Consider the following 21,757-nt stretch of genomic DNA (forward strand, 5'->3'; position numbering starts at 1 on the left):
TACACAATCCTTTATTCTGCAACTTTCAGTCTCTTCTTGTGGCTGAACAACTACACTCGAGTCTTTAACACATTCCTCAAACTCAACTCGTGTTTGAACACCATCTATTGTCTGAATACAACGTCTTTCTCTTTGTCTCATTCCATCACCACAAGTAGCACTGCACGTACTCCATTCTGTAGCCATATATTGGCAGCTAACACTGCAACTTTCAACAGAAATTGGTGGCTCACTTAGACCATTATCAGTACATTCTTGTAAAGACACAATGCTCACAACACTTCCTTGCGTCTTAACACACTCAACTTGACGGCTACGTTTCCCTGTCCCACATACTGAGTCACACTGTCCCCACGCCCCAACTCTGTATTGATACGTTGGACATGGAATATCGTTACATGGTCTCACTGTTTCTGGAGCTGCCCCACCAATGAGCCTCCTGCAAACACTCATCTCTTCTTGTTGTACGACACCTTCAACAGGACATTCACATCTGATAGATCGTGTCTGTGTGCCTTCACAAGTGGCTGAACATGTGCCATAATCTTCTGGAACATAATATGGTACTTCACATTCACAATCTCTCAATTTGCAACTTTCAGTCTCCTGATCTGGCTGAATGACTACGCTTGCATCTTTAGCACATTCATTAAAATCTACTGTTCTTTCAACACTATCAATGGTCTGCACACAACTTCTGCGTCTTTCTCTCGTACCCTCACCACAAGTAGCACTGCATGTACTCCATTTTGTAGCCACATATTGGCAGCTAACACTGCAACTTTCAACAGAAATTGGTGGCTCACTTAGACCATTATCAGTACATACTTGTAAAGACACAATGCTCACAACACTTCCTTGCGTCTTAACACACTCAACTTGACGGCTACGATTCCCTGTCCCACATACTGAGTCACATTGTCCCCACGCCCCAACTCTGTATTGATACGTTGGACACGGAATATCGTTGCATCGTCTCACTGTTTCTGGAGCTGCCCCACTAATGAGCCTCCTGCAAACACTCATCTCTTCTTGTTGTACTACACCTTCAACAGGACATTCACATCTGATAGATCGTGTCTGCATGCCTTCACAAGTGGCTGAACATGTGCCATAATCCTCTGGAACATAATATGGTACTTCACATTCACAATCTCTCAATTTGCAAAGTTCAGTCTCCTGTTCTGGCTGAATGACTATGCTTGCATCTTTAGCACACTCGTTAAAATCAACTGTTCTTTCAACACTATCAATGGTCTGCACACAACTTCTGCGTCTTTCTCTTGTACCATCACCACAAGTAGCACTGCATGCACTCCATTCTGTAGGCACGTATTTACAGCTAACACTACAGCTTTTAGTAGTAGGAGGATCGATAATACCAGGAACGTAACTACATTGTATTAAATCTATTTCACGCCTTCCCCTTTGCAAGCATTTCTTTGTTCTTGTCTGTGTACCTGCCCCACATGTGGCATCACAGGCACTCCATTCTCCTGGCATATAGTTACATGCTTCTGATCTGTAACTGAGACTGGCTGCTTCCTTTGACTCTCGACTTAGTGGTCCAAATGCAAAACACTCTATATCTGGCACCAGAAAAGTGTTCTGTCCTTGTCTCAGAAAGATGAGCACCTGACATGCCATCTCTTCTCTTAATTCAATGGGACCACATGTTGCATTTCGTGTGATTCTGCCAGTACCAACCCATGAATAAGTACTACAAGTAGCAACCAGATCCTGTCCACAATCTTCTTCTGTATCAATAATTCGAGCACAATTTGTAATAGCCTGATCTGAACCTTCTTGTTCACAGAAAAAGTCATAGTTGATACATTTGGCACTTCGTTCTAGTTTGCCACCACATGGTTGTACACACTCTGCAAAATGTGTAAATACCAACCTAGCACACACAAACAGAGTCCTTCACTTATTTATTAGATTCATTTAATTTAGACAACATACACCTTCGTACTACGCAGTGCTATATACAGAAGAGACTCTATATCACAGCCACTGCCACAAACACTACTAATCAAGTTACAGCGTCACATACGTTGGCTGTCCTTCTGGACAGTCACAATCTTCATCCATCTTCCTTCCACAAGGTATTTCTACTGCAAGAGGTCTGTCTCCAATGACATTGTCAAGACACCAACTGTCTATTACATGTATTGTGTCGCCTCCATTTGTTGTGGCCCAACACTCATAAGTAGCCTTGATGGTACCTGCAGTCAAAATCTGAACCTCGATCCAGTGAATTCTAGCTACATTGAAACGTCTTACGGCCATATCCACAAGACGGTACACATGAGCTGTTCTTCGGTAGCCACTCATACTTGGCCCATCCGTCAAAGTTAGACAAAAAGCCAGTGGGCAGTGCATTAATATAAGGTCTGTCAGGAACATTGACTAACATAGACGAAAAAACAAGTAACTGCATATCAAGAAGCAGATTACCCGCACAACATGGACATCTTGCTTACATTGACCACTAGCAAGCCATGGAGAAAGGACAAAGAAAATGGTAAGGACGTTCACGTGTAGACTAGAAAGCATGTTGACCAAGTCTGCTGCCTGTTCAACGAGAGCCAGGAAAAGTCATACAATGGAGGGAGATACAAACGCCCTTGATCAATGTCTTGCTTTCTCCACAACTGCACTGATTTGAAAACAATCTAATCCAACAACAAAGCCTAATTAGTAGAGACGCCACTACACCTACGATTTCCTAGTTAGCACTTACAAATTATATGCACTGTGCTTCTTGATAATGCAAATCTTCCACCTAAAGAGCCCTCGGAGCCCTCTTGTCCAGTATACAAATATATTCATACCTCTCTTCTATATCCTTGATTAGCTTGAGACGTCCAAAATCGCACAAAGACAGCTGACTCATTTCCGTCTATCAGACTCTAGCGTGCGCTAGCAGTCTAAGCAACTTGAGTAAAAGTACGTTCTAGACTTCGGCAGCCGCAGTATGTGGAGGCACAGATATCGAGCAACAATTTTGTGCGTATCTCCACAGCCCCTGTTTCCCCATGGGATCGTCGTCGTGAAGCCAGGTAGTCTACCCCGGCCTGCAAATCCTCAAAGACTATCCTAAACATTTGTACGGTTTACTCTCGCTGGAAGAATGTAGGCGGAGACATAAAAAATCAAGAATTAAATATTGATTTACATTGTCAGGAACTTTTTGTTGGCAATTGAAAATTGAAAATTGTTTCACATCCGGGACCACGTGAATGGCGCTTTGTAGTAATTGATAGCGCTCTGCTAATTCAGTTTAGTTCATTAGGGCGGTGCTGTGGTGTTGCCGTTAATACCTAGAGTTTTGTAATTATGTTAAATCTCTGACTTTAGGTGTTTAGAGAAGTGTTGGCTGGAATTTGCGCTCGGTATAGATGTACATGCATGTCTAGACGACCGACGAAGACAAGACAATGGATCAATTATTGAACAAGAACTTTTTCCATGCTGTTCCGTCCGGCAGTTAGACTAGCTAGTCTATCAGTATTGAGGAGAACTCTCACCAAAATCAACTATCTCTCAGATAAAAGCTGTCACTTCATGACACAACCCTTTGCAACCGTTTACTGCAGAAGTGTACCTTGACGAAGAAATAAAGCATTGAAATTACCTGCGTAGGCGTGTTTAGTACCCGTATGTAGCGTATTCGTACCTCTGATTGTTGGTTAGCAAGGAAGACCGATATCTGTGCACACTTCAGGGTAAGGATTGTGAGACATATGATGTCAAGTTGTGATTTATCAACTAAAGCAAACTGGGACCCCAAAGTTAACACGCAAGGATGTAGTCTCGCGTAGCCAGACCATCTCCGCCTACATTCTTCCGGCGGGAGATAGTCTTGGGATATGCCTAATCCATTCTTGTTCTGCGCTCCCCAAGAATCGTGGGGATAAAGACCTCTTTATAGATAGCAGGAGGTGTTGCTTAATCGCATTCCGTTCGTCTCGCGTGTGCTAATTACTTGTTAGTTACATTTCTAATTAATTAACAAAGATGTACGCCTGTGAACGGACGTCCTACTAATCAAAGAGAAGACATTCGTTCGTCAATCTTGTGGACTTTGAATAGCGTGTTGAACACAGTAGCGCAATAACGAGACAGAATAAAGCGTGAATTCCCTCAGCCACGATAATCATGCTGCTTGATCGAGAGGCGTTCTATTCCCTCGACACATCATGTAAGAACACAAGGCGCTATAGCGGCACTCTGCATTCAAACAACACGCTAAAACGAGCAGCAACTGAATAAGACTAACGGACGGCGAAAGAGCGTCGTGACTAAACAAAAGCACGTCTCGTGCTTACGTCAGACGCACTAGATCACGACAATAGATATAGAAATCAGACGTCGATCAGTGAAGAAGCACAGCCTCACGGACAATTTGGCCACAAAACTTACGTCCCTCCTGCAACAGGACAGTAGTTCCAAGGTCTACAGGTCGAAGAAAGAATATCTAGTTAGTGTATTAACATGCATGACCGTAATCAACACAAGCGAAATGAGCGGAATGTGATTGCGTGACATCTACTTAGACCTCCTGCTATCTATAAAGAGGTCTTTATCCCCACGATTCGTATCTCTCGCCGGAAGGATGTAGGCGGAGATGGTCTGGCTACGCGAGACTAGCAAGTATCGACTGTGGCTTACAACCTCAGAAGGAGACCCTTCTTGGAGTAGCTCATAGATCATGTCTCGCTGAATTTTGGGTGCGTTAGGAGCACTTGGTATGGTTAAACCTAAAGTAGTTGCCTCGAGAGAGTAAGACTTTGTTTACATACGGGGAATCGTCGGAACAACTCGTTGCCGATTCTCTGCTTCTGTGGCTGTCTGGACTGTAGGTTTCCTGCAGGAAGATACCAGGCATTGTATCTTTCTTTCAACAAGTTTTAGTATTTGGTGAGAGTTCTCCTTTAGCTAACGTTTATCTTAGCTGTCTGCTAGACAGTTCAATTACCACTTTTGTGTAGGCATTGTGTTGAGTACTTTGTGCTACAAAAAGCTGATCGGCTTAGTGCATAAGTGCAGGTGCGCTGTGATAGGCGTAGAAAATTCAGTAGATCTTTACATACCGCCTTGTTACTAATTTACCGCTATTATTTATATAAGCGTGTTACTTGATCGGTTTGTTTGTAAATGTGTCACCTAGAGTGCACCTAATGTGTACAAATACGGTACAGGGGCAGAAGCCGCCAAGGCGCCTAGACATTACTCAACCGGAAGCTTACAATTTCAGTTTTTATTTTAGAACAAAATGAAAATAAGCACAAGACACTAAACTTTTGATTTTCAAATACTCATAGCCTTAAATTTGGATTAATTGACGTTACAATAGCAATTTGCTGTTTGTTTTTCTGAGATATTTTAGAAATATCATATAATGTCAAATTTCAATAAATTGTAAATCAAATTTTAATGCCGTTTTTAATTATCAATTTTCAAGTCAAATAAAAAATTGCAAATTTTAATTGAAATTCAATTTTTATTGTTGGATTCAATTTTCAATTTTCAGTTTAAATTGAAAATTGAGTGGACGTTCCATACACGCATAGCCACCTAGTGGTAAGAAATATCGACAACCTCGCACTCTCGAATGACTGTATTAGTAATGTGCTATGCGTTATATAGATGTGTATGTCTAACGAGCGTTTCTATAAAACATGTCACATTACACTACTAATTATTCGCAACAGGACACTCTGTTACATTTTCTTTGTCTTCGAGCCGTAGTCACTAGATTATTAAAAGGCTAATGGAAGTTAGTTGCCGAGATCCACTGAGTGTCTGAGTGTACCCCTCTTGGCATCCCTCTTGGCATTCCTTGGGAAACTACCCATCATGTAGGTAAAGAATCAGTCGGCTGACGAACAACGGGTGCACTTACAAAGAGCACTAATTGTGCGATAGCATAGCACTGGACAGCTAGCTTTTCACACACGATCGAGGAGGCTCATTTGGCGATATTGCAAACGAGAGTGACGAGACGAAAACGTACTTGGCAGATGGTCCAATACCCAGCTGCATCAAGCAAATGAGCTATATCTATAGAAAGGGGTCATTCAAAAGCATTCCAAAAATCTTGAGTTGGTTTCTGGTGTTCTTCACTAAAATGACAATCTGAAAATTGGGGAGCCAAGATTCTAGACCGAATTCACAATATGTGACGGGAAGCAGCGGTCAGGTTCGTTTTGTCATGCGTTGACGCAGAGTGATTCACAATCTGTAGCGCCACTCCGCGCACTCTAGACACATGATTTCTATTTGCTTGATGGGAAAGAAAAGTCACTTATCGTTTGTGTGTGCTGCGGCACTCCGAAGCTGCACTGTATAGTTAGCCTTTTTTCTACTTGCAAGGTTATTTCGACAAACAGCCTACCAAGTTGAGACTCTAGAAAGCATGCCACGATGACAAAGTCGGTGGGTGTCATGCACTTAATCACTTTTCCCTGAATATATAAGGACTCTAGTTGTGCATCAAAGCAACGAAAACGGCAAAGATGAATGTGATCCCATTTGCAATTATACGTTGAATTGCCGTTTTATCAACAGTAGAGCTAGGGGATCGTTGACTGTGGTGTGTATGCATTTGTTGTACATTTAGCTTTAGGAGATGACGTAGCAAGCTTGAAATTCCACTAACCACGAAAAAGAGACAAACGCTTGCAGCAGAAGAAAATGACAGGTTTTCCGCAATGCGACCAAACAACTGCTCAACACACACAGACTCCACCGTACATACATATTTATATAATTCTCCGCAACTGTTTGATTTCTGAAAAATGCGATGATACCGTGCGGTGTCGAAATTGTAAGAACTGTTTCACGTTGATTGTCTTCAACATGACCTACCACAACAAAGTGACAAATGGGGCTGTGACAACTGCATGTTTACTCTATATATAGATAGTAGAGCGGGGAGAAATGTACAAAATAAATGTTTTCAGTCACCAACTCAGTTAGAAATCAAGCACGCGATTTGTAACACATCAATTTGGCTTAGGGTTACTAAATTCCCGGGGATGCCATATTTCCTATGATATCGGGCGAAGAACGGGATCTCATCTAGTACATTTAATATCAAGCAGTCGGTACTTATATAGAGAGCAGATTCTGAATCTGGTTATCGTTCTTAGATATACTCTGTCTGCTTCGACACATGAGATGAAGACGAAAACTAATTGTCTAACAATGTTTCGAAACTATTTGTTTGACTATGCATCAGACATGTTGCATAGAAGCTCAACGGACACAGCGAATCGACTCAGAAGCTTCCATATATGGTGTGGCATGGGCGTGACCAGACACTTATTAAGTTACTCCCCTGGGATTCTATGGCACACCGCGATCGCGTGACAGTCTCTACGGAAACAGCCCGCGCATTACTTTCAAAGCAAGACCTTGATCTGCATGTCTCGTCGCCAAAGCAGAGATTTGGCTATAGCATCATTTCTGTCAGGTTCTAGTGCTTTGTTCTTTTGTCAAACAACTGTGAGCGTTTTGTAGACTGTTTTTGTTTGGTAGAAATGATTTCAATTTTGAGGAATACAAGGCAGTATAATCTCCTGCATCAGAAAAAGACTAAACAATAAAGCACCTTTGGCTTCACAGGTTCTAATATAGAGTTTTACCTAAAGTTTAGCAATGAAATAAATTGCTAATAATAATCCATGCTACTCACGTGATTCTTGTAATGCTATGACTTGTGATGCAAAGCATGGACTTTCGTTGCTCTAGGAAAAAAGTTGAAAAGACAGCAGTGTAGCATATTACGGTGTTTTACGTTGTTGCTGACGAATGTTGTAGTCACAAATTTTCAGGTAATGTTAATTAAGTTAGGGGTAAGCCAATTAAATTTCTTGACGCTTACATTCGCCGGTCCAGTTTTGAACTGGACCCGAAAAATGGATTTTGAAGTGCTCATGCGCAGTTACATTTTTGAGGTAGGCTTCGCGCATCTTTATCCGTTTTTCGCTTGCCTCTTTACAGCACCTGTTTTTTCTGTGTCTGTTTCCACGTTCCGCTTGTCCTTTCACAGCTCTAATTAAAAATTTTGCTTTTTCGTCTGATTTCGCGTTTCGCCGCCTCTTTCACAATGGGTGCCCCTTGTCTCTTTCGGAATTGCTATTTCCTAGCGCCGTTTCTTTGCTCTCGAATACGTGGCTATAAATGGCTATATACCACGGCTGCTCATTTGCGTGTCAAGCTGCTGTCGCATCAATTTGTTGTCTGATATAGTGCTGTCACTTTTGGATCTTAGCTTCCATGCTTTCCTACGTAGTACGTTTACTCATTTTTAGAACACTAACTGTATTGCTTGAGCAGTAGTTTGAAAAGCTTAAGAGAGAACCTTTAGATATTAGGTTGGCTTTTTACTTCTTACCTTTTAGTTTAACTAGAGTGTTGGAACTAATGCATAGAGTCGAAACGAATGATCCTTGGTGGTTCGTAAAGGATTCTGCCACTATTCGACATGACGCCGTTGTACTGGTGCCCCTAGTCTATTCGAAGCTTGGATACAGCGCTATACCCTTGGCAAATTACTCTAATGCCATTTACAGGAAAGTGTTTCAAATAAATGGAGAAGCACCATTGTGTGTGTGTGTGTGTGTGTGTGTGTGTGTGTGTGTGTGTGTGTGTGTGTGTGTGTGTGTGTGTGACAGAGTTTGTGCAGCTGGTGGTCTCTTTTACCCCTTAGTGGTTGAGACCTTGGGGCTCTGGTCATTATTTAGCATCAAAACTCTGAAAGTTATTGCTTCCAAAACCTCAGCAGTCAGTGGCCTTAAAACCACCAGGCTTTCCAAAATATTGATGCAGCAACTTTCTATTCAATTATGGAAACATAACTAGAGAATGATTTATAAGAGAATTCAGCTTGAAGTACAGGACGTTGATAGTTGGGATGCATATACTTCCGTCAAAGATACATGGTACTAAGTGTGCACGTATTACTGTACCACTTGACATAAAGATACTGTGTTGGTTCTAGAGTTTTGGCCAGAATTTTAAGAGTACGATCTTGGTGATTAGACCTCATTCATCATTAAGGTTCAGTAATCAGTCTCACAGTGCTCTTTCTGTCAATTATGGCTCAACATAAGTTGAAATTTGCTAGTTTCAACTGCAGAGGCTTGACGTCTTCTGATAGTTGCGTTTTTGATTTATTTAAGAAGTGGATATTCTGGCTTCACAGGAACATTGGCTCCATTCTACCGAGCTGTCCTTATTTTCATCACTGGAAGACGATATTATGTTTTGTTCTATCTCTCCTATGGAGAGTAATCATATTTTATCTGGTCGACCGTATGGAGGCGTTGCCTTGCTGTGGCATAAACGATATGATCATTTATTGCTCCTGTGAAAACTGCTTCTGAACGTATGGTTGCTGTGCGATTACGTTCATGCTCTGGAATAGTCTTGGTTATTTCAATTTACATGCCTACAGTGTATGGTAACTCAGAAGCTTTAGAAGATTACAACATGGAACTCAGATATCTGGATTGGATATTGGATTCAGAAGTGTTTGATGCAGTGGTAGTCTTGGGTGACTTTAATGCTGATCTTTGTAAATCTGGGAGATTCTCAAAGCTGTTGATGTCTTTCTTGAACGATTTCAATCGTTATTCCTGTAGGTTTGTCTGATCCACAAGTGGCTAGTAATATGTCTACATGACATAGTGTTGATTTTTCCAAGGAGTTATGGATCGACTATGCCTGTATTTCTAAGTCTTTGTTTGATAGTAGTTCATCCGACATTTGAGATAAGAGATGGTATGAGCATGTGTTCTGATCACTGGCTGATTTTCTGGTGTGGTGACATTATGGTTGATGCGGTGAAGGAGATGATTGGATCAAAGACCAGCAAGAAAAGACTGTTGTGGAGAGAGGCTTGTTCTGAGGATTTATTCAGATATAGGCAATGTTTAGAAATGGAGTTGGAGAATTTGGATATTCCTGCTGAGGCAGCCGTATGTAATGATCCTTGTTCATGTAACCACAAAGAGGTTATACAATTGTATTTTGATGCTGTGGTTGGTTCAATGATGAAGGCAAGCAAGAGGTGTATACCCATGGGAAGACAAAGTAATGCAAAGGTGTTGGGATGGGACTCTGAACTTAAAAGAGTTGAAGGGCAATGCTAGGGCAAGTTATAAGTTATGGCGATATGCAGGTAAACCACATTGTGGTGAGCTGTTTGATGCCAAAGATATAGAAGAAGGGCACAATTCAAGATTTTGGAGTAGATTTCATGGTGGTTTACATCACAGTAAGTCAAAATCATTAACGAGGATTGCTGAGGCATTGTCGGCAGAGGACATTCTGAAAGTATGGAAGGATTATTTCAGTGCTATTGTTAACAACGAGTCGTGTGAGAGTGTAAAAGAATGATTGCATGGTATATCTGAAAGTCAATAAATCACCAGGTCCTGATGATATAATGTCTGAACACTTGAGATATGGTGGTCCTATTCTGTCTATATACATGAGCGTGGCTTTCACGGCTTTTCTGAGACATTCCTTTGTACCTAGTCAGTTCTTGAGGTCTTACATCGTATCGATTGTCAAAGACAAGAGGGGAAATACTCATGATCCTGACAATTGCAGAGGCATTGCAGTATCTTCCGTTGTATCGAAAGCTATTGAGCACGTTCTTCTTTACAGACTTCAGGGTCTTTGGAATTCAGGTAATGAACAATTTGGTTTTAAGAAGGGACACAGCTGTTGCGATTGTTCGTTTGTTTCCAGACAGGCTATTGACTATTACCTGTCAAAGGGTAATAGGTATGTTTATGCTTGCGCATTGGAGGTTTCAAAACATACGACAGGGTGTCGCATTCCAAATTGTTCAGTAAACTATTACGACTTGGCACACCAGTTTATCTTGTAAAGATGCTTGCCAATTGGTACGCTGCGCAATCTATGCAGATAAAGTGGAATAGCAGTCTTTCAGAACCCTTTAATGTCTGTAATGATGTTTGTCAAGGTAGCGTTTTATCTCCGTGTTTGTTCAATGTTTACATGGACGATTTATTGGGAGATCTAAGAGATTCTGGTGTTGGGGCCAAGATTGGCAACATGTTTTTGGGGTGTTTGGCTTACGCTGATGATTTCTTGCTTATTTCTCCTACTGCGGCTGGTCTGCAAAAATGATGGATATGTGTGTGCAATATGCCGATGTTCACCATTTGAGGATCAATGGCAACAAGAGCTCTGTTATTGGATTCATTAAAAGTGTTACGTCATCACGTAATCTTCCAGAATTTTCATTGAATGGAATTACGTTGTTGTGTCAAGAAAATATCAATCATCTCGGTGTTGTTTTTGGATATGCTGGGTCGTGATCAAGTGGCAGTGGATGCCAGGAAACGGAAGGTCTTTGGCGCTGTAACGCTGCTTTTGCAAGAATGGGAGGTAGTTGCTTGAGCGGCAGCACTTGGAAGAAAATAGTAGATATTCAACTATTTCCTATTTTATCGTTTGGTAGCCAGCTGTGAAACTTGGACAAAACCTCAACCTTAGCAGTTGACGCCATATTTAGGTAAGGTATTCGACGGGGACTTGGTCTTCGATGGAGAGACTCACTGTATGAGCGCCTAGGTAATTAGATGGTCAATGCGTCAGTGAAGATTCGAACAGTACAAGCTTTATCGTTGAAACGGTCACTAGACTCTAGAAATGACCTAGTTAGAGGACTTTTGTGGAGAGTCTAGAGAGACAAGTTGCCCTTTGTAGATGTGCATACTAATTTTTTGCCATCTCGCTGTAGGAATGACGTTCTCTGTTATATACTTAGCTGTCTGTTTGTTTTCGAGGTCACTGGTGTCTATGTGTATGTGTGTGTTTGTTTGTATATATTTCTCATTTGTGAGAGGCTGTACCTGCTGGTACGAAGTGAAATATATTATTATTATTATTATTATTATTATTATTATTACTACTACTACTATGTGTCGTGCTCAACCAGATTAGTCTGGTTTGTAAAGTCCATTACAAGTACCTCAAACAATCCCTGCTTCAGAAGTACTTAGACCATCACGGCTGTCTAGAAAGAAGACATGACTTTACGAACGATCCGATTAGATCCCAGAAGCACTGTTTTCTGTAAGTGCTGCAGGTTGTGATGACCTGGAATAATGTCCAGCCACCGTGCAATACCTGCGTGCACTGTGCCCAAAGCTCCCAAGACCACCGGAACCACCAGTGTTCGACAATGCCACATGCGACTTATCTCCACTCGCAAGTCGCTGTACTTCGCCAACTTCTCAGCATGTTTCTTGCCAATGTTGCCATCATCAGGACAGCTGATATCAATAAGAAGACAATTGTTTGTCTTCCTATTTCTGAGACAGGTGTCTGGACGGTTGGCTTTGATTTTTCTGGCAGTGGGGATGGTGGTATCCCACATCATAGTAATGTCATCCGTCTCCACAAGCCTATCAGGATGATGCCGGTACCACCTGCTCTCCACTGGAACCCCAAAATGGCGACAAACATCCCAATGAATGATGGAGGCCACCTGGTTGTGTCGATCAGTGTAGTCCGTCGGTGCCAAAGCACTACAGCCTGAACAGGCCTACACTGCACATGCGGCAAGTAGGACTGACATCACGATGTAGAATCTTGCGCTCATAGCACCGAGTCCGAAGAGGTTGGTCTTGAGCAGCAACAACCAGTCTCTCAGTTGCAGTACGAAGATTCGCTGCTTTTAGCCATCCATAGGTCTCTTTCATGTCCACAGGCGGTCGTTCAGTGAGACGGCAATACTGCCTGTGCATAGGCTTCCCGCTCCAGGACCGCACACGAAGAGAACTGCAACACGTACGGTAATGTCTCGCATCTGTTTCAAGCGCTTGCTCGAAGCCACCTTCAACCGAGATGGATGCATTCCTGTGTAAGTTCTGCGACTTGTCGTCCGAAGCAAGACTCCTCTGCAGCTGTGCAGTAAAGCGACAAGCCATGCGCTTGATCTAGTGTGAAGATTTTCCGGAGTCACACTCCCGTATCATCTGCATAAAAGGATAAGAACTGTCAGCAAGGTAACAGTTCAGCCTCACAATACAAGATTGATATGTCGACTCAATCTGTTGTAACCCCCTACCTCCATCATTGCAAGGAGCGTACAGTCGGTCAACGTCTGCAGCAGGATGGTGGACACCGTGCATAGAGAGCAGCTTTCTGGTTCGTCGATCGAACTGCTGCAGGTCCATGCACCCCCAATGAATGACGCCAAAACCGTAAGGGAGAACCAGTAGTGCAAACTCATTGATGGCTAGAATCTTGTTCCGACCATACAACTCAGTCCGGAGAACCACCTTCACTCTGCGGAAGTACTCACGAAGGAGTCTCTCCCGCATCATGCTGTGCTGAATACCGTTACTCTCATATGCACCCAAGTACTTGTAGACTTGACCCGGTTCCAGACAGTTGATGGTGTCCGTTTTTCCTACCGTCACTCCAGAGTTGTGTCCAGATAGCCTGCCGTTGACAAAGTGTGCAACAGCACATTTGTCCAGACCAAACTTCATCTGGATGTCATCAGAGAAGGTACGAACCGTGTGCAACAACCCGTCCAACTGATCAGAGTTTCTGCCATACAGCTTCAGATCATCCATGTAAAGTAGACGACTGATGAGCTAACGTTTGGCAGTTTGACCATGCCCAGTGGTCATCCGGTAGCCGTAACCGGTTCTGTTCAGCTCCTTGCTCAGAGGATTGAGATCCATACAGAAGAGAAGTGGAGAAAGTGAGTCACCTTAGAAAATACCCCTCCTGATCTGCATAAGCCTTGTCTTGATCGTACTATTCCCGAAAGAAAGCACCATCGATGTCCTCCAACTCTTCATCACACGTGACAGGTACCTGCACAAGACTGGACTGATCTTATGCAGCTGAAGGCATTGGAGCAACCAACTGTGTGGCACGCTGTCATAGGCTTTCTGGTAGTCCACCCAAGCCATGCTCAAGCTCTTGTGCCTGGTCTTACAGTCTTCGGTAAGCAGCTTGTTGATCAACAGCTGATTCTTTGCACCAAAAAGATCCCTGTCGACAGCCCTTCTGCTTCGGAGCCATGAGGTTTCTCTGATCCAAATGCTCTGCAATCCTCTGCCTGATGACTGAGGTGAGGGTCTTATAGAAGACAGACAGACACGTGATAGGCCAGTAATTTTTGGCCTGGTCAGCCTTGTCATTCTTAGGAATCAGAGTAGTTATTCCTTGAGACAACCAGTCGGGTACAGAGTCTGAATTCTAAACCAACAGGTTGTAGTTATTATTATTATTATATACGTAGTGCAATGTAAGATTTGCTGGTTTGGGAATGTTTGGGGGATTGTTTAATTTTGAAAGAAAACAAACAAACACACACACACACACACACACATATATATATATATATATATATATATATATATATATATATATATATATATCATATATAAAGCTCCAATTGTGTGTGTGTGTGTGTGTGTGTGTGTGTGTGTTCGTTTGGCGGCCACGTCTTTTGTCCGTTCGCAACCGAAATTAGCACGCACAGTTGGAACGCACAGGGCAAGGTTTACGTAAAAGAATTAAGAAAATTATGCACCGGGTCCCCTCTCGAGGGGTCGATCCCCGCGTAAAATTTCTCGATGACGCAAACGCTACACATTCCAGTTCATTCGAACACACGCCCACACCAGTCCTGTGTAGACTGTATGTATCGTCGTCCTTCGCAAAGCTTCGAGCAATCGAATATCTCTTGCCGACGAAACTTACTCTTCTAGCGCTTTCGTTTCTCTCCAAATTCTGATTGCATTTGCACCGAATCCAACCTACACGTTTTCTGCAGCAAGCGCTACACGGGGAGTGTGTCGATTTCTATCGAAACAAGCACGAAGAGCAAGATTCGAATTCATTCAGCATATCCGAGACATCGCAACAAAGATTGCACGTGACGTGTCACAGACATATCTTTACACTACAGTATTTTGCCTGTCCTTCGTGGGCCATGTATACTAGTATATATATATATATATATATATATATATATATATATATATATATATATATATATATATATATACACACACACAAGCTCCAATGCCCGGCTTCGCCCGGGGGACAACACATGCCAGGTGCTTCTCCTTTCAACTTCATAGCGCCGCAGTTGACACACATGTTTGTCATAGAGCCAATACAACACGGAAGTGTTGGAGAGACAGGTCGCCTTTATAGGTAGAGACCAGAGCATTAATGACAGACAGACAGACAGGTCGCCTTTATAGGTAGAGATTATAGCAGAAAGTATCTAAAAATGCGTTTGATGGTTCGAGAGGCAGAGGGGGTGTAGCCAGGTCACGTACAGTTTGTATAGAGAACCGCTTACTGTCACTAATTAGCCATGGTGTAAGTGCTTTACCGTTTAGTAGCAGCCAGACAGAATTCTCATTCATAATTATATCCCGTTCAATTGCCGTTTCTAAAATCCCGTTGATTGGATTAGCGATTGGTTGAAACCATTTCGACTTGGACGGTGCGAGGAACAGGTGTATCGAACTTGACATCTATTCGACACGTGTCCAGTTTCAAAAAATCCCGTTGATTGGATTATTGATCCCGTTGAAGCCATTTCGAAAGTCCCGTTGCGGAGAACAGGTGTATCGAACCTGGCATCTATAATTTCGAAGTGAATCCCGTAACGTGCAAGTCACGTGCAATACTTACCCGGATAATCCGTTCCCCGTATATAACGAATGCCGACTCTCGCCATTTCGACAGTCCCGCTGAACGTCGTCTCTTCGAAGACGTTGCTGGCGTTTCGGGGAACAGGTGCATCAAACACGGCAGCTCTTCGACGGTCGTAGTCTGGCAAACGACTGTGGGCGTATTTTTTCAAGACCCGGATATCAGGAAAATATCTTTCGTTTGCCAGCGTCGCCCGCAATAAACGACACGCTCAGCGCGTACCGTCCGACGTCGGGAACGGGCAGTCTAAATTCTGTGGAGATACGATGCGCCGTTCCGGAGATATTCGCGCGCGAGCGGAAGCGAGTGCGATCGGCGGGAAATGGCGTCGTCGTGGGAGAAGTCTGGAAGACGACCACGGTCTCACTTTCGACCCGAATGAATTTGGCGTGCGTGAGCCAAATTCGGCCGAGATCGGAATCGCCGTCTTTGAGAAACGCTCGTACGGACGGACACACAGGCAGACAGACAGACAGACAGACAGATAGACAGACAGACACCTCTCCTTTATATATATAGTGCTAAACCATCGCCTGCTAACGTAGGTTACACAGCGTTCATCCACCTTGAGGTGTATCACCATCTTCAAGACAATATCCTATACTAGCAATTGCTGTGGACCACTCTCAGCCTCGGCTGATCACATTATTGTTAGTTATATAATATCCCGTTGAAGACAAATGAAAATGCATGTCACGAAGCTAGTGTACATGCCCCGTTCCGAAATTTCGCAGCGAGTTTCCCGTTTAGAGTTAGATACTAGTGTTAGAGCAAGATATTAAACTCGATAATTGCTCTTAGCGGCGCCGCCGATAATAGACGAAACTGTCCGTGTGTATACACAGTACCGTCCAAGGTCAGGAATGGGCATTTTGAATTTGGTTGTGATCTGCTGCGTCGATCGTTCTACGCGCGAGTAGAGTTGAGTTCGATCGGCAAGAAATCGCGTCTTTCCATGCAAGACAGCTCTGGAAGACGACGACACCTCCACTGTCTACCTCGATCGAATCGACGTGCGCGAAGTCACAATAGATGACGCCACTGCCACGATCAAACTACACTTGCTATGCCAATCCACGCCCCCAAGTAGTCAGCGCTTTGTTTGAATAAATGGAAAATGCAAAAATATTATTGAAGCTCGTTAGCACTGTTGGGACGAGAACGTGGGCAAGTCTTCCATACAACGAAAAGACGCCACTGTAGGACTTTGCGTTGTTGGAAAAGCAGCAGGCTTGATCAAAATGTCAAAGAGCAGTTTGATCGTTCTGGCTGTTTTCTTCACTCTGTCAGCATGGCCTGCCAGTGGTCAGCGTAAGCTAGCTGTTCAACCAGCATTCCGATTTACTGCCGCATCTTGACCTGCTGTTCTGTCCATTTCTAGCTTTGCCTAATAGACCATACATTAACGCACTGCCTACTGGTTTTCTGGACAAGTTTAACGGATGGGCTAAGTATGAGTGGAGACCAAAGAATAGCACATGTGTACCTTCCTGTGAATATGGCCGTGAGATTTATCTATACTTCGTATTGCGAAATCTGAGCATGTCAGCATGTTGTTCTGGCTGCAGATACCATACAGGTTACCTATCAGTGTTGGGCTATAACAAACGGAGGCGACGAATTACATGTAAAAGGCGATTGGTGCACTACTGCAGTTGGACCCCGGCCTGCTTCTATAGAGACACCCTGTGGTCTAACGCCAGATCAAGACTGTGATTGTCCAGAGGGAGTGCCAACGTATGTCTGCAATTCGCAGTAGAGTTAGAGAATCCCCGAGGCTAAATAAAAATGCATATCTGGCTGGTGGGGTTTCCTTTGCGCTGGCTCCACACTCTAACAATCGCTTGTAAGAATCGATAAATGGGAACTGTTGTTGACCGTCATTATAAATCTGATGTGGAAACATGACGTCATATTTGTGACTGTGTGTTTGTGTGTGTGTGTGTTTGTGTGTGTGTGTGTGTGTGTGTGTGTGTGTGTGTGTGTGTGTGTGTGTGTGTGTGTGTGTGTGTGTACGGTATATGCTTGCTTTCACCAACCAATGTCAAAATATAGTTGCTTTCACCATCCAATGTCAAAAACTATTACCTCATGTGATATCAATGCTACAAATATTGTACAGACGAAACAATATTTGGGTGAATTTTCAAATTCTTGAATAAAATGACATTGTAATTTGTTGTTGTTGCCAATAGTGGTTAGTTAACTAAAGATCTGCTTTGAATGGTGTTTCACTGCAGCATGCTCTTATTATTTTAGTTTGTTATGCACTTATATTCACATCACTTGTCTACTTGTGTGTAAATTAAGTAGGAATGGAACCAGCACCGATTATTGTTTTAGTCACAAGCTGACTTGGAGGCCAATGCTGTTGATTTACAAAGACAATCAAGTCTACTTACTGCTTTGACATCAAACAGGGTGACTTTGTTTCCGTTTGTGTAGGTTAGTCTTTACACATTTGCAGAGTGTGTGCAGCCGTGTGGTGGAAAGTTAGAACGAAGTGCAAAGTGCATCAACTATGACTTCTTCCGTGAGCAAGAAGGTACTGATCAGGCTATTACAAATTGTTCTCGAATTATCGATACAGAAGAGGATTGTGGACAGGACCTTGTTGCTACCTGCAGTACCTACGGATGGGTTGGTACTGGTGATATTGACGAAAATGCAACTTGTGGTGTTATTGAAAAACGGGAAGTTATGGCATGTCAGGTGCTCATCTTCTGAGACGAGGACAGAACACTTCTGGTGCCAGATGTAGAGTGTTTAGCGTTTGGACGACTAACTCTACAGTCAAAGGAAGAAGCGAGTGTTAGTTATAAAACGGAAATGCGTAATTATGTGCCATCAGAATGGACTAAATGTGATGCTAAATGTGGCACAGGTACTCGAACAAGAACAAGAAAATGCATGCTAAGAGGAAGAAAGGAAGTAGCTCTGGAGCATTGTCAAGATTACTCTGGAATTGTAGATGTCCCTACTTCTGAAAGTTGCAGTATTACTTACGAATACAGGCCTAGAGAATGGAGTGCGTGCAGTGCTACTTGTGCTAAAGGTACAAGACAAAGAGAAAGACGTTGTGTTCAGATAATAAATGGGATTGAAACAGGAGTTGATTTTGATGAATGTGTTAAAGATCCAAGTGTTGTCGTTCAGCCACGAGTAGACTGAAAGTTGCAGAATAAGAGATTGTGTATGTGAAGAGCCCTACTATTCTGCTGAGGATTTTGGTCCCTGTTCAGCAACATGTGAAGGCACGCAGACTCGTACTATCAGATGTGACTGTCGTGTGGAAGGTGTGATACAACAAGAAAACATGAGCGTATGTCAAGCACTGACTACTGGCCCTTTTCTAGCAACAGAGAGACCATGCAACGATATTCCATGTCCAACTTACCATTATAGCATTGGGAGTTGGGGAGATTGTGACTCAACTTGTGGTGCTGGCCAGCGCCGCCGTCCAGTTCAGTGCATTAAGACACAAGGACCTGTTGTTACTGTTGTACCTCTGGAAGAGTGTATTGATAATGGTGCAGGTCAATCACCAGTTGATGTTGAAAGCTGTAACAGCAGGTGCAGATATCAAGTCTTTCCATATCAAGAGTGTTCAGTTACATGTGGAGGAGGAATCCAAACAAGACTCGTCTTCTGTATTAGAACATCTGACACTGAAAGTGAAAGAATGACTTTGGCCGAATGTGCTAATGATCCCACTAATACCGAAGCTTTATCAGAAACTGAACAAGTTTGTAATGAGCAGGAATGTCCATGCTTGAATCCTCGATGGCAGCCCAGCGTGTGGTCAGACTGTTCTCTAACGTGTGGAAATGGAAAACGAACCAGGATTGTGGAGTGTCGTTGTTTCATTAGTGGACGAGACACGGTCGCCCCAGATGAGAAATGCGAAGGCCAGAGGCGTCGAAATCTGAGAGAGAACTGTTACACACGTTGTCTTTGTGTTGATCCTCAATATGTGGCTCTCCCATTTGGTCCATGTGACAAGACATGCGGTAGTGATGCATTTAGAAAACGAGACTTGGAATGTCATTGTCAGAGGGGAGAAGAAGAGGCAGTCGAGGACATAGAACTGTGTGACAACAGAATTCCAGAACAGAAGCCTGTTGTAGTTGAACCGTGTGAGCTTGGTGATTGTCCATGCACTAATGATACCATCAGATATCTCTACACCAGGTGGGGTGATTGTGACAGAGAATGTGAAGGTACAAGGAGACAAAAGGTCCAATGTCGCTGTGAAAAAGAAAATGTAGGCAAGTGGGTTGATGACAAGATTTGAGTGGGATACCTTGGTCTAGCTCCAGTTATCAGTGAGAAATGTGAACCTCCGTGTGTGGCAGAGTGGAGGACAGTGACAGGCTGGACTGCTGTTAGTAAATACTCTCTTATAAATGTGTTTTGTATCTTAATAACATTGTGTTATTATTAGTGTTCAAAGTCATGTGGCCAAGGAACCGAGACAAGGGTAGTTGTGTGTGAGGTATTTGCCAATGGCAGACTGGTTGATCGGGGTAACACAATGCATTGGTGCCGACAAACCCATGGAAAGTATGGAGTGTACGGGTGCAGTAGCTGAAGACAAGGCTGTATGGATCACCTCAGGATGGACCACTGTAAGTGAATGTACTCATTGTTCTTTAATTTGTCTTAATCTGCTCTTAACTGTGGCTTGTTTTAACACATCAGTCCTCCTTAGATTTACCTACCTTATTTGTTTGATTAACAAACATGCCAAAGACTATAGAGTGCAAACTTTATCATTGGTTGATAATGGGTTACTAAGCACAAATTCAAAATACAAAATGTTTAATCATTTTTGATTTATTTGTCAGCTACAGACTAGTTTGGGGCAGGTTCCTGCTTGTATTTGATCACTGTTTTGAGCACTTGAATGCACTCGTCTTTAGCAAAAACTCTCCCAGTTAGGTTAAAAATTTAATGAGTAGTACTTTTACTAAGTAACTGTTTCTGACAATCATTATTTATGGTTTTCCAAATATAAAGGCAGGGACACCAAGCACAGAGACTAGGTCCTGAGCAATTTGTGTTTTGAAATTCCTACAACATAGTGGTTGTGCGAACCTTATTTTGGAAAACCATAAATACTGATTGTCAGAAACAGTTACTTAGTAAAAGTACTACTCATTAAACTTAAGTATGTACTGAAGGGTTTGTGTCTACACATTATCCAAAACCTGCAAATCATTGTGTCACTAATTCTATTGTCATTAATTGCAGTGTTCCAATACGTGTGGAGTTGGAGTGAAACATCCCCAATTAAAGTGTGTAGACAAATGCACTGGACGGGCAAGAGGCGACCGGCGCTGTCTCACATTCACAAAGCCCCATCACAAACAGGGATGCAACTTAGTCCCATGTGAGTAACATTTGTCTGACACTAGCTGCTGTTCTTGCTCGGCAGATATAGTCATCATATTTATGTAGACTCCCAATTGACTGACCGTTACACGACACATGATAGTCATGTAACTCATAGAACGATGATGATAATTGTGTGCATCTTGCCTTCATTTGTAGGCGAGTATGACAATTGTGTAGACAAACGAGATGGACTCAACTGTGACATGGTAGTACGTCTCAATACGTGTGAAGACATCAAGCATCATCGGGACTGCTGCCAGTCGTGTCGTCACGTTTTGTGGGGAAACGTTAGATCAGCTCATAAAAACAGGATCGTGATATACTGATGATATGGTCTTTTTGCTTTTTGCTTTTGTGTTGATTGGCTTTCTTGTAGACGTTAATGGTCGGTCGTTTCAGTGATGTCATTGCTTGTATTTCAGTATGCCTGGAAGTTTTTCACACTGGCCAATCACTTACAAGTTGGCTAGTTTTGTCAGATCCATTACCCTAGTGAGCTTTGCTTAGGTTTCCATCATGAATGTTGATGTCATTGAACAAAATCAGCCTTAGTGTAGGTACACTGTACAGTACACCTAATTAATTGAAATTTACATGCAATGACAACAAAATA

The 21,757-nt window shown here is 42.8% G+C and overlaps 3 protein-coding genes and 1 long non-coding RNA gene across 4 annotated transcripts in view; 2 read left to right on the forward strand and 2 right to left on the reverse strand.

Moving 5' to 3' along the window:
• Window positions 1-2,199, reverse strand: part of LOC134192525 (A disintegrin and metalloproteinase with thrombospondin motifs gon-1-like) — a 4,827-nt gene extending 2,628 nt beyond the window's left edge. Inside the window, exons 1-2 of the mRNA XM_062661262.1 lie at window positions 2,057-2,199; window positions 1-1,903 (exon numbers count right to left, since the gene is read on the reverse strand). The exon at window positions 1-1,903 is cut by the window's left edge and continues 1,188 nt beyond it. Coding sequence (XP_062517246.1) covers window positions 1-1,903; window positions 2,057-2,094 — 1,941 coding nt within the window. The 5' untranslated portion in view covers window positions 2,095-2,199. The remainder of the gene's footprint in view (window positions 1,904-2,056) is intronic.
• Window positions 2,200-2,647, reverse strand: LOC134192618 (uncharacterized). Its single transcript, XR_009971951.1, has 3 exons — window positions 2,487-2,647; window positions 2,287-2,412; window positions 2,200-2,228 (listed from the first exon to the last, which is right to left on the reverse strand). It is a non-coding gene; the product is annotated as an uncharacterized LOC134192618 (long non-coding RNA).
• Window positions 2,648-17,245: 14,598 nt separating this feature from the next.
• LOC134192526 (A disintegrin and metalloproteinase with thrombospondin motifs 9-like) lies at window positions 17,246-20,231 on the forward strand. Its single transcript, XM_062661263.1, has 5 exons — window positions 17,246-17,251; window positions 18,193-18,459; window positions 18,541-18,889; window positions 18,951-20,019; window positions 20,192-20,231. Exons 1-5 carry the CDS (start codon window positions 17,246-17,248, stop codon window positions 20,229-20,231), a joined length of 1,731 nt encoding a protein of 576 aa, XP_062517247.1.
• LOC134192362 (ADAMTS-like protein 2) lies at window positions 20,213-21,615 on the forward strand. Its single transcript, XM_062661099.1, has 3 exons — window positions 20,213-20,375; window positions 21,001-21,139; window positions 21,301-21,615. The coding sequence occupies exons 1-3, from the start codon at window positions 20,253-20,255 to the stop codon at window positions 21,468-21,470; spliced, it is 432 nt and encodes a 143-aa protein (XP_062517083.1). The 5' UTR covers window positions 20,213-20,252; the 3' UTR covers window positions 21,471-21,615.
• Window positions 21,616-21,757: the final 142 nt, after the last annotated feature.

This window comes from Corticium candelabrum, chromosome 16 (genome assembly GCF_963422355.1).
Source record: "Corticium candelabrum chromosome 16, ooCorCand1.1, whole genome shotgun sequence".
Taxonomy (NCBI): domain Eukaryota; kingdom Metazoa; phylum Porifera; class Homoscleromorpha; order Homosclerophorida; family Plakinidae; genus Corticium; species Corticium candelabrum.

Bases quoted from the DNA above. Each gene is read 5' to 3' on its own strand.
- LOC134192362 (XM_062661099.1), top strand. From the start codon at position 20,253: ATGGCAGACTGGTTGATCGGGGTAACACAATGCATTGGTGCCGACAAA. The intron at 20,376-21,000 runs GTAAGTGAATGT...CATTAATTGCAG, and splicing joins TCACCTCAGGATGGACCACT to TGTTCCAATACGTGTGGAGT. The intron at 21,140-21,300 runs GTGAGTAACATT...CTTCATTTGTAG, and splicing joins GGGATGCAACTTAGTCCCAT to GCGAGTATGACAATTGTGTA.
- LOC134192526 (XM_062661263.1), top strand. The intron at 18,890-18,950 runs GTGTTGTCGTTC...GTGTATGTGAAG, and splicing joins TGAATGTGTTAAAGATCCAA to AGCCCTACTATTCTGCTGAG. The intron at 20,020-20,191 runs GTGGGTTGATGA...TGTTATTATTAG, and splicing joins GAAAAAGAAAATGTAGGCAA to TGTTCAAAGTCATGTGGCCA.